The following is a 12,107-nucleotide window of genomic DNA, read 5'->3' as shown; positions in this document are numbered from 1 at the left end:
CTATGGGGCATAAATGATCTCTCTGGGCCTCAGTTTTCTCATCTGTAAAACAGAGATGGCCATATCTAACTCAGAGTGTTGCTGTGGAATTAATGAAGTAATAAATGTAGAATGTTTAGCAAAGTGCTTGGCACATAGTAGGTGCTTAATAATTGGCATCCATCCATTAGTATAATACTCATGAGCTATTTATTGAGCAGTAACTAGGTACTAATTCTAGGCTCGCTGGGGGTAAAGAAATGTGTGAGACTGCTTCCAGAGCTAAAGACCTGATAGAAAGAGGCACTTGCCTGTGAAAATTGAGCTAAATACAGAAGGAAGGTGTGTTACGGCCAACATGTACTCCAGGGCTCCTTGAGGTTCCTGTTCATGGTGAATCAAGGAGTTTGGGCCAGAATGTAAATCAGTGAACTGCTTTACTCCAGGAAGACAGCCTTGCTGTGAAGCAAAATGTCCACTGAACTACCCAGTGTACTTAGTGAAGCAGTTGATTTCCATTTTGGCCCAAGTCTGGCCCTAAAGAGTTGTCCCATCCTTGGGCCATGCCTTGAGAATCCCTGCTGTTGGAGTCTGTGTTATGTCTGCCACTTGGGGGAGCCACTTCTCTTTGGGCTAGACTATATTTTGGATCTTTCACAGACAATCTGACATAATGTCGGGACAAAATGGAGAGTTTGTTAAATTTATGTCAGACACTTTGTGCTCCATTAAATGTAATAAGGCGGGATGTAACCACATTGCTTCCAGCCCTGTGCTTGAAGATGAGCATCTTCTATAGCCAGAAGCTGTGTCTCAACACCACGATCCATGGCAGTGGCGGCAGTGCGTTCTCCTGCCTCTTTGCAAGGGTTCTTAATCATATTTTTTGTGTCACGGAACCCTTTGGCCAAATGTTATATCTATGGACTGTTTCTCACACAATGATGTTTTTAATTGTATAAAATAAAATCTGTAAGGTTACGAAGGGAACAAATTATATTGAAATACACTTAGCAAAATGTTAAAAATTGTGGTAGTAATATATGTGTTTCATTATTCATGTATCAAATAAGATCTAGCAGCAGGTCTAAGAGCTACCATCATTTTGAAGAAGTGATGAGTGTAAATAACATTTTGACATATCTACAAGTGAAAACATCTGTGTTTTCATAGGTAACAAAGTCACAAGTACTGCTAACACTATTGTGGTTTGTTGGTTGAATTCTAATAGAAGGAAATGCCAGAGTTTCAGTTAGAGCTTAGTGAAAATAAATATGTATTCTTTACTCATCCAAGTTCAAGGGCCCCCTGTATTCATTCTCTGGTTAAGAACCTCTGTGTTGGGCATACCAAGCAGGAGAAAAAGGGGAGTTCTGAACCTTTTTATTACTTTTCCTGGGACAGATATTTTGGGCTCATAATAAAATCCAATTATAATTTCAGTCCCTCGTGAAATTCTATTATAATTTCCTTTTGCTTTATTTGGAATACAAAGGAGCAAGTTTTCCCCCTAATCTATTTGTGGAGACCTACATTTCACAAAGGACTTAAACAAAGGCATCTCAGGCAGAAGATTTGCATAAAATATTCATTTCTCCCAATGTAATTAGATGGATGCCTTTTCAGGAAAAGTTCTTGCTTGCAAAGATCATCATAGGTCATATCTATTTCCAAGAGGAGGGAAATTTGTTATGTGAAGAAGCTAGAGAGTTTAGGGCCCCTTGGGGGTGGTGGGGGGGATTTCTTGAGGAAGCTCCAAACAGAGCCCAAGAGAGAAAGGCAACTTCAAGGACTAGGGTGATCAGAGGAGGCTTCTTGGAGGGAGAAACAGACCAGAGTTCAAAAGGGAAGCCTTGAGTTAGGTAAGAGATGGGAGGCGTGTTAATGGGAGTGGTGAGATCAGGTAGCTTTGGCCCAAGTGAAGCTGTTCAGCGAGTCAGTTTGGACAGGAAGGTGGAGATGGTTGTGATGGACCTTCGCTGATAGGCTGGGGGTATGGGATGTTACTGGCAGAGGGGAGTCATTGAAGTCTTTTAATAGGAAGGAGATAAAGAAATTTCTGATTTTGGAATATCAACGCAACCACAATGTGTGGATGAATTGGGACTGGGAAGAAAATATGGACAATAGTTTTAGGACAGATGGCAAGACTGAATGGAGAAAATTACACCTACTTTTCCTATCCTTATGTCTCCCATAATTGCCTAAGGATAGGATTCACCTGGAGAGCTTATTAATTATACAGGTTGCCAAGATTCTCCTCTGCAAATTATAACCCCAGTAGGTCTGGGATTCGACAGGGAATTTCTTACTTTTAAAACAGTTCCATGTGATTTTATCTTCAGATAAGTTGGCAAACACTCCACAGGAATGCTTGGCTGGTCAGATGTGAAATTGTATACGAGGGGGTCAAAGCAAAAATTGCACTGGACACAGTTAAATAGACAGAGAAGACTTTGTTCAAGGCTGTCATCATAGGGGAGAGGAACCAGAACTCAGTCAAACTCAACGCCACTGAAACAAAGGGCAGGAAGAAAATACTAGAGACTTTAGGGGAGCGATTGATCCCTGGGATGTGTTGAGCAATTGAGTTCTTCCCAAATTTGCAGCTGTTTCTCTCTGATCAGGCCACCTGTGTTTGCTAATTGGCGCCCACCAATTAGCAAGTGAGGCCTCCACCTTCCCACAGAGACTCTCAAACGGGAGCACTATCTTTCTGGTTGATTAGATCTCACAGGCTTCTAATCCTTGAGAAAGACACTCCTGGGTTGTAAAACTTGCAAGAGGCTGGAAGAAGATTTACATCTCAGTGGGGGAAAGAAAGAATTTACACTTCCAGGTTTTCTGAAGTAAATACTCTAAGAAAAGGGAGTCGGGTCTATAGTGAGGAAGATGCCTGTCTAAAGTTTAGTCAAGCTGACAGGAATGTTAACGCCATCGTGGTCAAGGATAAGGTACTACCACTGCTGCTACTACTCTCTTGAGGGTAGATTCTTCCTGATAGAGAATGGAAAGGAAGAATCAATGTTAGGAATATTAGGAAAGAAAAATCAACATGACTCCTAACCTCATGTTGGGAGTTGGTGAGGGGGCTACAGAAAAGTGAGCAATCAGTGTCTAGTGACCCTAGACATGGGAAAATGAGGTGCAATGACAGAAATGGAATTTCCAGTTGGCAGGCAGAGTGCTGGTGCCAAATGACCCAGGCCCACTTGGTAAACCGTAACTCTTAGGTTCCTTTGGTAGAAACAGCACCTGACCGTCAGCTCTGGTAGTTGACGGGAGAGAGTGAAAGCAGCAGGGCTGTGGAAGCCTCCCCTGGAGCGTGGCCCTTTCTGACAGAAACTGCACAGCAGCGTGCACTGTTCGTGAGTGGTTCACACCCTGTGTTAGCTTCACCTGAGTCACACACACACACACATAGTGACACCCCGTATACATACTGAAGTATTTCAAAGTAAATTACAGGCATTTTAGCAGCTGAGTTTTATGGAAAACTGAGGACTTTCATTTAGCTCAAGCTGTATTTGAAATTTTTGAGAAAACTCGAGTGAGGAGGTCAGAGCTTTTAGAGACAGCCTGCGGAATGATCTCTGAAGAGCGGACAACGGAAACCGTGGAAATGGATAAGATTTCCACAAAGTTACTGGGGATGTATGACATTAATGTCTTTCTTTTTCCAAAGGAGTAAATGTAAAAGGGGAAGAATGGAGGTCTAACAATTCACAGTCCTCTAAGCAGGAGCGGATGGCCCCAGGGTTGCCTGTTCCAGAGAGGTCTCTGATGCTAAGAGCTGTGAAAGGTACAATTGATTTGCTCTTGGAACACGCAGCAGAGAAGAGCATCAGCAAAGTGGATTGGGCAAGTCAGATGCAGGATGTAAGAGGGAATGGTAAAACAGAAGCCAGGAGTCAGGAAGTCTGGCTTTGAAGGAAAGTAAGATGTAGGGAGAGAGCAAGCAAGACACAGGATAAGTTTACTGGGGACGTGTGATGTTAATGTGTTTTACTTTTTTCCAATTGCTTTCTTTAGTGCTCAGAAATGAGTGAACAATCAGAAAAAAACAGTTCTACTCCAGAGGGACACACAGGTCGAAGTTCTCCTGAGAAAAACTGTCAAATCGGACAGAAGCAACTGGTATGGCATATGGATGTTATGATTCCATGGTGTTCGCGGAGTTCCCAGCTTGGGAATCTCTGATATGCCCTGGTCTTGGGTGGGAAGGTGGGCTCAGTCAGGACTCCAAGGGAGGGTCTCTGCTCCCCCGTGTTCCCCCATGCTCCCCCTCCTCTTAACGCTGCTCACCGCTAGGCTGGTCTCCCCTCACCTGTCTCCTCTCAGTCCCCTGATTTTCAGCCCAGTGTACTGTGCAGTAAAAACCTGCCCTTTAGGAAGAATATTTGTAGAGAATATAGTCAAGTGTTTTTCTTTAACAAACCCTTGGTTTTTTTCCTATTACGTGTTAGTCATGGTTCTAAAATTTTGTATATAGTCATGCACCACATATTGACGTTTCAGTCAACGATGGACCACATATACAACAGTGGTCCCGTAAGATTAGAACCATATAGCCTAGCTGTGTAGTAGGCTCTACCATCTAGGTTCGCAGTGAGTACACTCTACAATGTCCACACAATGACGAATCTCCTGATGACACGTTTCTCAGAATGTATCCCCATTGTTAAGCAATGAACAACTATATATTAATTTACTTAATCCTTATCACAAGATATTATTGTTAACCTCTTTCACAAAAGGAGAAACTGAGGCTTAGAGAAGTAAGAATTTGCTCGAGGCACATCATTAACGAATGGCAGAGCCAAGATTTGAATACAAGTTCAAATAGTAATAGTAATCTATAGTAATAGATGGTAGTAAGTTGTACTTATTTCACAGCTATACCTAAACAGAATTGTTTCATAAGGTTAAGTTTGTAAAACAAACCCATACACACACATCAGAATGAAATTTTAAAGAAACATATTTACGTTATTTTAGACCAATTATTATTAAACTAAATAGACTATAGAAAAGTCTGAGATTCTGTTACTAATTTTTTACATTAAAATTCGTACATTAAAAGTTTCCCTTGTTTCCAGGTGTAGTATTTTCATGTATATGTTACCCTGTATGTTTTGGGGACACTCAGATTATTTTCTTCTAAAATCCTTCAAAAGAGCATTCCTTTCCCTCATGACATGTGCCTCGTGTTCAAAATAAGTTACCAGGATTGATTGGAGCATCTTTGTTGCTTCTCTTTCCAAGGAGGCCTCATTTAATTTCAAATTGTAAATATCCCCAGAGACCTTTGAAAATTTCCACTAACACTCCAGAAAGTCATTCTAGCAAGATTTTCTTCTTCAAATGTGGCTTTGACTGAGAGTGGATCCTTCATGTGGCTGTGTCCTGCATCGGAGCCCTGATGGAGTCCACACTCCCAGGGTAGTGAGTAGTTCAGAAACCCGCCCCAGAGCACTGAAAGGGAGGGCTGGTATGCTTTTGGGTTCTCACTGTGGTTTGAGATACTTTACCTGGGCTTCTTCAGCTAACAACTGTGGAATAGCCTTTCCTCCCTGTCCTACTCTGCCATAATAATGCTAATTCTGACTTCCATCCCCAATAGATTTGAGAAGGCGACTGGTGTTTTGCAGATATAAAAGGAATTCTGTTCCTGATTGGTTGGTTCTCACATTTTTATTATATGAGTTTTATACTATGTATTTATTCAGAAAGAATGACATAATTTACATCATCTTTTGAAACTTAATCAGATTAAACTGTTTATTTCTCTAGATAAAACATCTATCGTTTCATGCCATTATGGTAAAAGTTATAGAAAATTCCTTTTGATACAATGTAAAATTTGGTTCTTATACTAATAGATTTTATTTGTTTCATAGCAACAGATAGAACGGCAGTTAAAATGCTTGGCGTTTCAAAACCCTGGACCACAGGTAGCAGACTTTAACCCCGAAACAAGGCAGCAGAAAAAGAAAGCACGGATGTCAAAGATGAATGAATATTTTTCTGTAAAACACAAGTAAGATCATGATTTATTACATTTGATCTGTGGGATTATAAAATGCGTGAGTTTTCCTTGACAAAGTAATTAAAGGTTGCCTCTTTTCATGATTTTAAAATATCTTTTCTAAAGGATAATATTACCCTATAATAGATTTTAAATCTCCTTGTCTGCTGACACCTGAATTTCCTGGTGGGTGTGGGAGATCTCATTCCACAGATGAAATGCTTCAAGTGTAAATCCTCATTGGAATGCATTCTCACGAAAGTGTGATAATCAGGCAAGCAGACATAATCGTCCTCAATCTTCTCTGCTTTCTTAGGAGAGGGAAGAGGATGGAACAGCATTATTTAACTGAACAGAAAGTTAGCAAGTGTCTGGAAGTTAGCAACTTCAAGAAATGGACTATAATTCCAAAGTAGGAATCAATTTAAAAAAAAAAGTCTTCAAAATCCTTTGGCCTAGAGTAATAGCTTTAGTAGGAAAGATGATTAAAAGTAAGAAAGTGTATCATTCAAAGGAGAAATAATATAACCATGGGAATGGATTCAGGTATCAAGCGGGCACAGAAGTTTGTGAGTACAATGATTGCTCGTGCACCAGAAGTATAAACTAAGCAACCATAAAGGAAAAGTTTGATGAATTCAACTGCATTAAAATTAAGAATTTATGCTCATTATAAGACACCCTAAAAATAATGAGACACAAATCACAAGGTGGGAGAAGTTATTTACAATTAAAAAAAATCAGTATCCAAAATATAGTGAGAATCCTACAAGTCAATAAGAAAAAAGGTAAACATCCTAAAAGAAAAACGAACCAAACTCTCTATGAAATAAACAGATATTTCATAGAAGAAAAGGTTAAACGTTCAGGATACTAACCCTCATCAGTACAGTATGGGGAAGTGCCCCACTCCCCAGATAGGCCAAGAGTTTAGTCTGATGACATCAATATTGATGAAGCTACAGGACACAAACTGAGTGCAAAATGGTACAACCACTATTTAAAAACAGCTTGGCATTAGCTATGTCCCTTACAACCTAACATCTTGGCTCCTGGGTATATGTCCTAGAAAAACTCTTATACATGTGCAACAAGAGACATGTTCAAGAATTTCCTAGCATCACTGCAATAGCAAAGAAAATAAAGTAGTAATAATCCAAATGCCCATCCATATTGGAAAAGCTAAGTAACTTGTATATTCATACAGTGGAGTACATATAGAAGTGAAAATATTTGAATACAGCTACATGTAGCATCGTGGATGAATCTCAAATCATGAGGTAGAATGAAAAAGCAAATTACGGAAGGGAAAAATGAAATATGATTGGAGATACGTAGACATGTGGCATAAGTAAAACAAGGAGATGATTTTCATACTATCAAGGTGAGGTTCCTCTCGGAGGTTGGGGTAAAGGGATGCAATGGGTGGGGCACGAAGAGGACCTCAAAGGTGCAACACTCTTTTATTAAGCTGGACCGTGGGCACATGGACATTTCTTTTCTTCTTTTTCTGTGCATGCGTGCTCTGTACACTTTCGTATGTATGATAGTTCAGAATTTTACAAAAGATAGCCTCAGATGGGCAGGAAACTATAAAATCTGTGTCTTGATGTCTGAGTGAAGGCAAGGGAGAAGGACAGAATCTGATCTGTGTTCTCTGTTGGCTTCACCACCACGTACTCCCATCATTCCTGTAATAGATTTTAAATCTCCTTGTCTGCTGACACCTGTATTGCCTGGTGGGCGTGGGAGCTCTCATTCCACAGATGAAATGCTTCAAATGTAAATCCTCATTGGAAGCATTCTCGCTGAAGTTGATAATCAGGCAAGTATACATAATGGTTCTCAACCTTCTCTGCTTTATTAGGAGAGGAAAGTGGATGGACTGCATTACTTTTTTTTTTAAACATTCTTTTTTTCAAAGATTGGCACCTGAGCTAACATCTGTTGCTAATCTTTTTTTTCTTCTTCTCCCCGAAGCCCCCCAGTACATAATTGTATATTCTAGCTGTAGGTCCTTCTAGTTGTGGCATGTGGGATGTCGCCTCAGCATGGATTGATGAGCGGTGCTAGTTCTGCACCTGGGATCTGAACCAGAGAAACTCTGGGCTGATGAAGCCCAGCGCACGAGCTTAACCATTCGGCCACGGGCGGCCCCCTAGGGACTGCATTACTTAACTGAGCAGGAAGAAAGGAGGCCTTATGCGTGCTTGGGGATCAAAGGTGCAGAAGTTCATAGTTCCACCACTAGCTTAGGGCTAGCCTTTTTTGACTTCAACTGGTAATAATAGATACAAGCTGTACAGAGGTACTTTTGTCACTCTAAGGCTTTCAAGCAGCTCAATTTTGAAGGATTTATTTCAGAATGGTTTGGCCTTGAGAGGGTGGTGGAATTCTCGTGAAAGCCTTTTGCCTTCTGGACATGTTGTAGAGGCTGACAGTCAGTGTGGGAACCGAAAGCCGGGTGTAGACTCTGGTGCTCTCCTCTGGCACAGAACTTCTTGCCTTCACTCAGAGCTTACAGCGAACCCTACCATTTTGATCGCCTGCTTCCTCCCTCCACTCTGGGTAAGAAAACAGAAAAGAACAGAAACAAGGGCACCTGGAGACTGTTAGCAAAGGAGGTTTTGCGTTTAGTTTGTTTGTTGATGATGATGTAGTAACTGACAGTTCTAATTTTTGAGTCATTAAAAAATGTAATTGCATTCACTATAGTGCTGTTTCTTAAGAAAGAAAAAAAGTAATTTATTAGGGAAAATTCTATCAAGAACAGCTATATTTTAAAGAAAAATTTGGGGCATTCGTAGGAGGAAACTTTTGATAGCTTTTCATTAGTTATTCCTCATAATTTGCTTAGGTGGAATATTACACTCCCAAGCATGCTAGAAAAATGAAGTGTTACTCTTGATAACAAGCCTGGCTACATCGGAAGTTGGTGGCACATTGAATTTTCCAGGACATTGCTGTCAGAATATTCTGAAGGGTTGCTGGGTAATCTTTAGGGTGGTTTCCTCAGAGTAAAGGGATCATATTTATGAAGTTTGCTTCGTAATTATTTATTCTCGATGTCGAGGAAAATCGCACTGTCATGTAGTGTCATTCTTTTTCTTTGCAGGGCTATGAAGAAGTACGACAAAAGCGGCAGGCTCATGTGCAACGACGCTGACCTGTGTGACTGCCTGGAGAAGAACTGCCTGGGCTGCTTCTACCCCTGCCCCAAGTGCAACTCCAACAAGTGCGGGCCCGAGTGCCGCTGCAACCGGCGGTGGGTCTACGACGCCATCGTCACCGAGTCTGGGGAGGTCATCAGCACGCTGCCATTTGATGTTCCCGACTAGGAGCTTTTACATGTGGACTGATTTGTATCTTCTTCCTTATATTTAAGCCAACCTCTTTCTCTTGGATGAGTTTTAGGGGTTGGGGAAAATGTTGGAATAACATACTTAAGACTCATGTTCTCTGAAGCTGTAGGACAGTGGAGAATGGCAGTCATTCTCTAAACTTCTTACGGTGTCTTCTCAAATTCCTTCACTTGTAACCAAAGAGAGTGACAGTGAGTGGATATCAGCATCAACACCTCCATCTCTACTCTGCTCTCAAATTAAAAATCTCTTTTCTCTTTTCTGGTAGTTGAGAGTATGTAGTTTTAAGATTTTCAGGGGCTGCCCAAGTGGTTAAGTTCCCATGCTACGCTTTGGTGGCCTTCGGTTTGTCAGCTCAGATCCTGGGCTCCAACCCACACTCTGGTGGCTCATCAAGCCATGCTGAGGTGGCGTTCCACATAGAAGAACTAGAATGACCCACAACTAGGATATACCACTATGTACTGGGGCTTTGGGGAGGAAAAAAAAAGAGGGAGATTGGCAACAGATGTTAGCTCAGGGCCAATCTTCCTCACGGCTTCCCCCAACATTGCGCCCCCCCCCCCCCCGCCCCCCGCATACCTTAAAAAAAAAAAGAATTAAAACACGTTTGAAAAAGAACGATTTTCAGAATTCGGTACACATCATCAGTTCTAAATCAGTATTGCTATTTGGATTTTAAAAAACCAAAACCTTGTAGCTTTGAACTGTATATCTGTAGTCTTATTTTTTATGGTTAACATTTTAATAGCATTAAAATTAAATTTGGTAATACTTGGCAGTATTTTTGTTAAAACTTGTATTTTGCTTTTAAAATTGATTAGAACTTGAGTTTCCTAAAAGCCAGAGTTTAATTTTTTTTTTTCATTTCAGGATCAGTATTTCAGAATTTTTTTCAAAAGGAAATTTAAGTTATTCTATAAAAGCATGCTGGTGTATGTTTGCTAATTGAGTGTATCGATATGCAGTTGGCTAGATACCTGATGTGTTTTTTCAGTTGTGATACATTGTAGGAGGTTTACAGAAACTTGAACTCAGCCTTCTTTGAATTTGTTTCTATAACAGAGTCTTGTTTACCCTAAGTCAGTGGTTCTTATACTCCCCTTTGCATCAGAATCAGCTGGAAGACTTGTTGCAACATAGATTTTTGCTCTCCCACACCCTGAGTTTCTGATTCATTAGGTTTGGGGCAGGGCTCAATAATTTGCATTTCCTGGGTGATGTTGATGCTCCTAGTGTGGGGCCCACACTTTCAGAACCACTTGTTTAAGTTATATTAGATAGACAATATATGCAAGTGTTTAAATGGAGTAATTTGTAAATTTTTTAAAAATTAAGGGCATTTGATTTTAAAGTAAACTTGAAATGTTATAAATAGAGTTTTCAGGGTTTAGTTCTTCTTCATAATCAGTTTCAAAAGCACTTATTTCTGCACAATCCATATGGGCCAGGGAAGGTTCCTAATAACTCGAGACTTGTTACTTGACAGTATGTTTTGGGACTAGAGAAACAAAAATCCTAAAAGTCATGCTGTGACTACAGTACTCCTGTATGGGTAGCAGGAGAACTTATTCTGTTTTTCATAGAATTTACTGGGTTTTCCAGATTCAACTCACTTTTACTGAGTATCTATGGTGAGCCAAACATGTACCCAGTGGTTCCAATTCATTCCCTTTAACCCTTACTGCCCCGTGAGGAGGTTATGAAAGCAAATCGCCCCGGTCAGATCCTTTGAGATTCTCACTGGAACCTGCAGCCTGAAACCAGTCAAAAAGAGGAGAGGCCTTTTTGGGTCTATATTTTGTTTTGTTTTGAGAGTAATTGTTATTTTGTAAATGGCTGACCAAATGAATAATTTTATTTATTTTAGGACCATAATTTTAAAGTTGAAAAGGAATCTTATAGGTTGTCTAACAGATTAGTCAACAAATATTAACCAAGAAGCTGCTCTGTTGTTCTCTGCTCTGTTGATCTAGGGGATGGAGCTGTGAGCAATACCCAGCTGGTTTCTGTCTTCATGGGGTTCATGGACATAAACCAGTCTTTTGGTTGTTTCATTATTTTTAGAACTGAGGAAATTTAGACCCAATGAGATGAAGTAACTTGGTTAAGGACATACAGACGAACTGGCAACCTTGGTGCTTTGAGCCCTAAGACTGGGTCAGTGTTCTTTGCATGACGCCAAGTATTTCCCTAATTTGCCTGATGGTAAAACTCATCCAGGTGCTTTTAGTAATACTCATTCCTGAGCCCCATCCCAAACCTCAGGGATCAGAACCTCTAGGGAAGAGGTCTGGGAGTCTACCCTTTCAAACAAGCACCTCAGGGACGTCCCACGATCGGGTAATTTTGAGAAATTCTGCCTTATCTCTAGTTGTCCAATTTTCATATTGAAAAGTAATTTTAGGCAAATTAACACAAAATATCTTTCCCTTTGGCTCTTGTCATTGTCTTAAATATTCGATGAGATAATCTGGTTTAAAATGATCTGGTTTAAAAAGTGTGTTGGCAATTACATTGGTAAGTATTTCAAGTAAAGCAAAAATAAAGTAAAAAAACTGCATAATTACTAAGCAGACACTTCATACTGCTTTTATGGAAACCTAGTAAAACATTTGATGAAGTGCTCTTTTAGAAATTAGGTTATTCATCTCGATCTAATGCCAATTCAGTGAGTTTTTAAAACCTCCTGCCCTAAATGATTATCGCAAAAATAAATTTATGTGAATTGTCAGAAA

The 12,107-nt window shown here is 40.2% G+C and overlaps 1 protein-coding gene across 3 annotated transcripts in view; it reads left to right on the top strand.

The window, feature by feature from the left end:
- ARL14EPL (ARF like GTPase 14 effector protein like) overlaps positions 1-12,107 on the top strand; it is a 20,903-nt gene extending 8,796 nt beyond the window's left edge. For all 3 annotated transcript variants that reach the window (XM_070569513.1, XM_070569512.1, XM_008510300.2), the window contains 3 exons: positions 4,012-4,116; positions 5,880-6,019; positions 9,123-12,107. In XM_070569513.1, the coding sequence (XP_070425614.1) occupies positions 4,021-4,116; positions 5,880-6,019; positions 9,123-9,345 (459 nt within the window). In that variant the 5' untranslated portion in view covers positions 4,012-4,020 and the 3' untranslated portion in view covers positions 9,346-12,107. The remainder of the gene's footprint in view (positions 1-4,011; positions 4,117-5,879; positions 6,020-9,122) is intronic.

This window comes from Equus przewalskii, chromosome 13, assembly GCF_037783145.1.
Source record: "Equus przewalskii isolate Varuska chromosome 13, EquPr2, whole genome shotgun sequence".
Lineage (NCBI taxonomy): Eukaryota > Metazoa > Chordata > Mammalia > Perissodactyla > Equidae > Equus > Equus przewalskii.
This window is presented reverse-complemented; position numbering and strand designations above follow the sequence as displayed.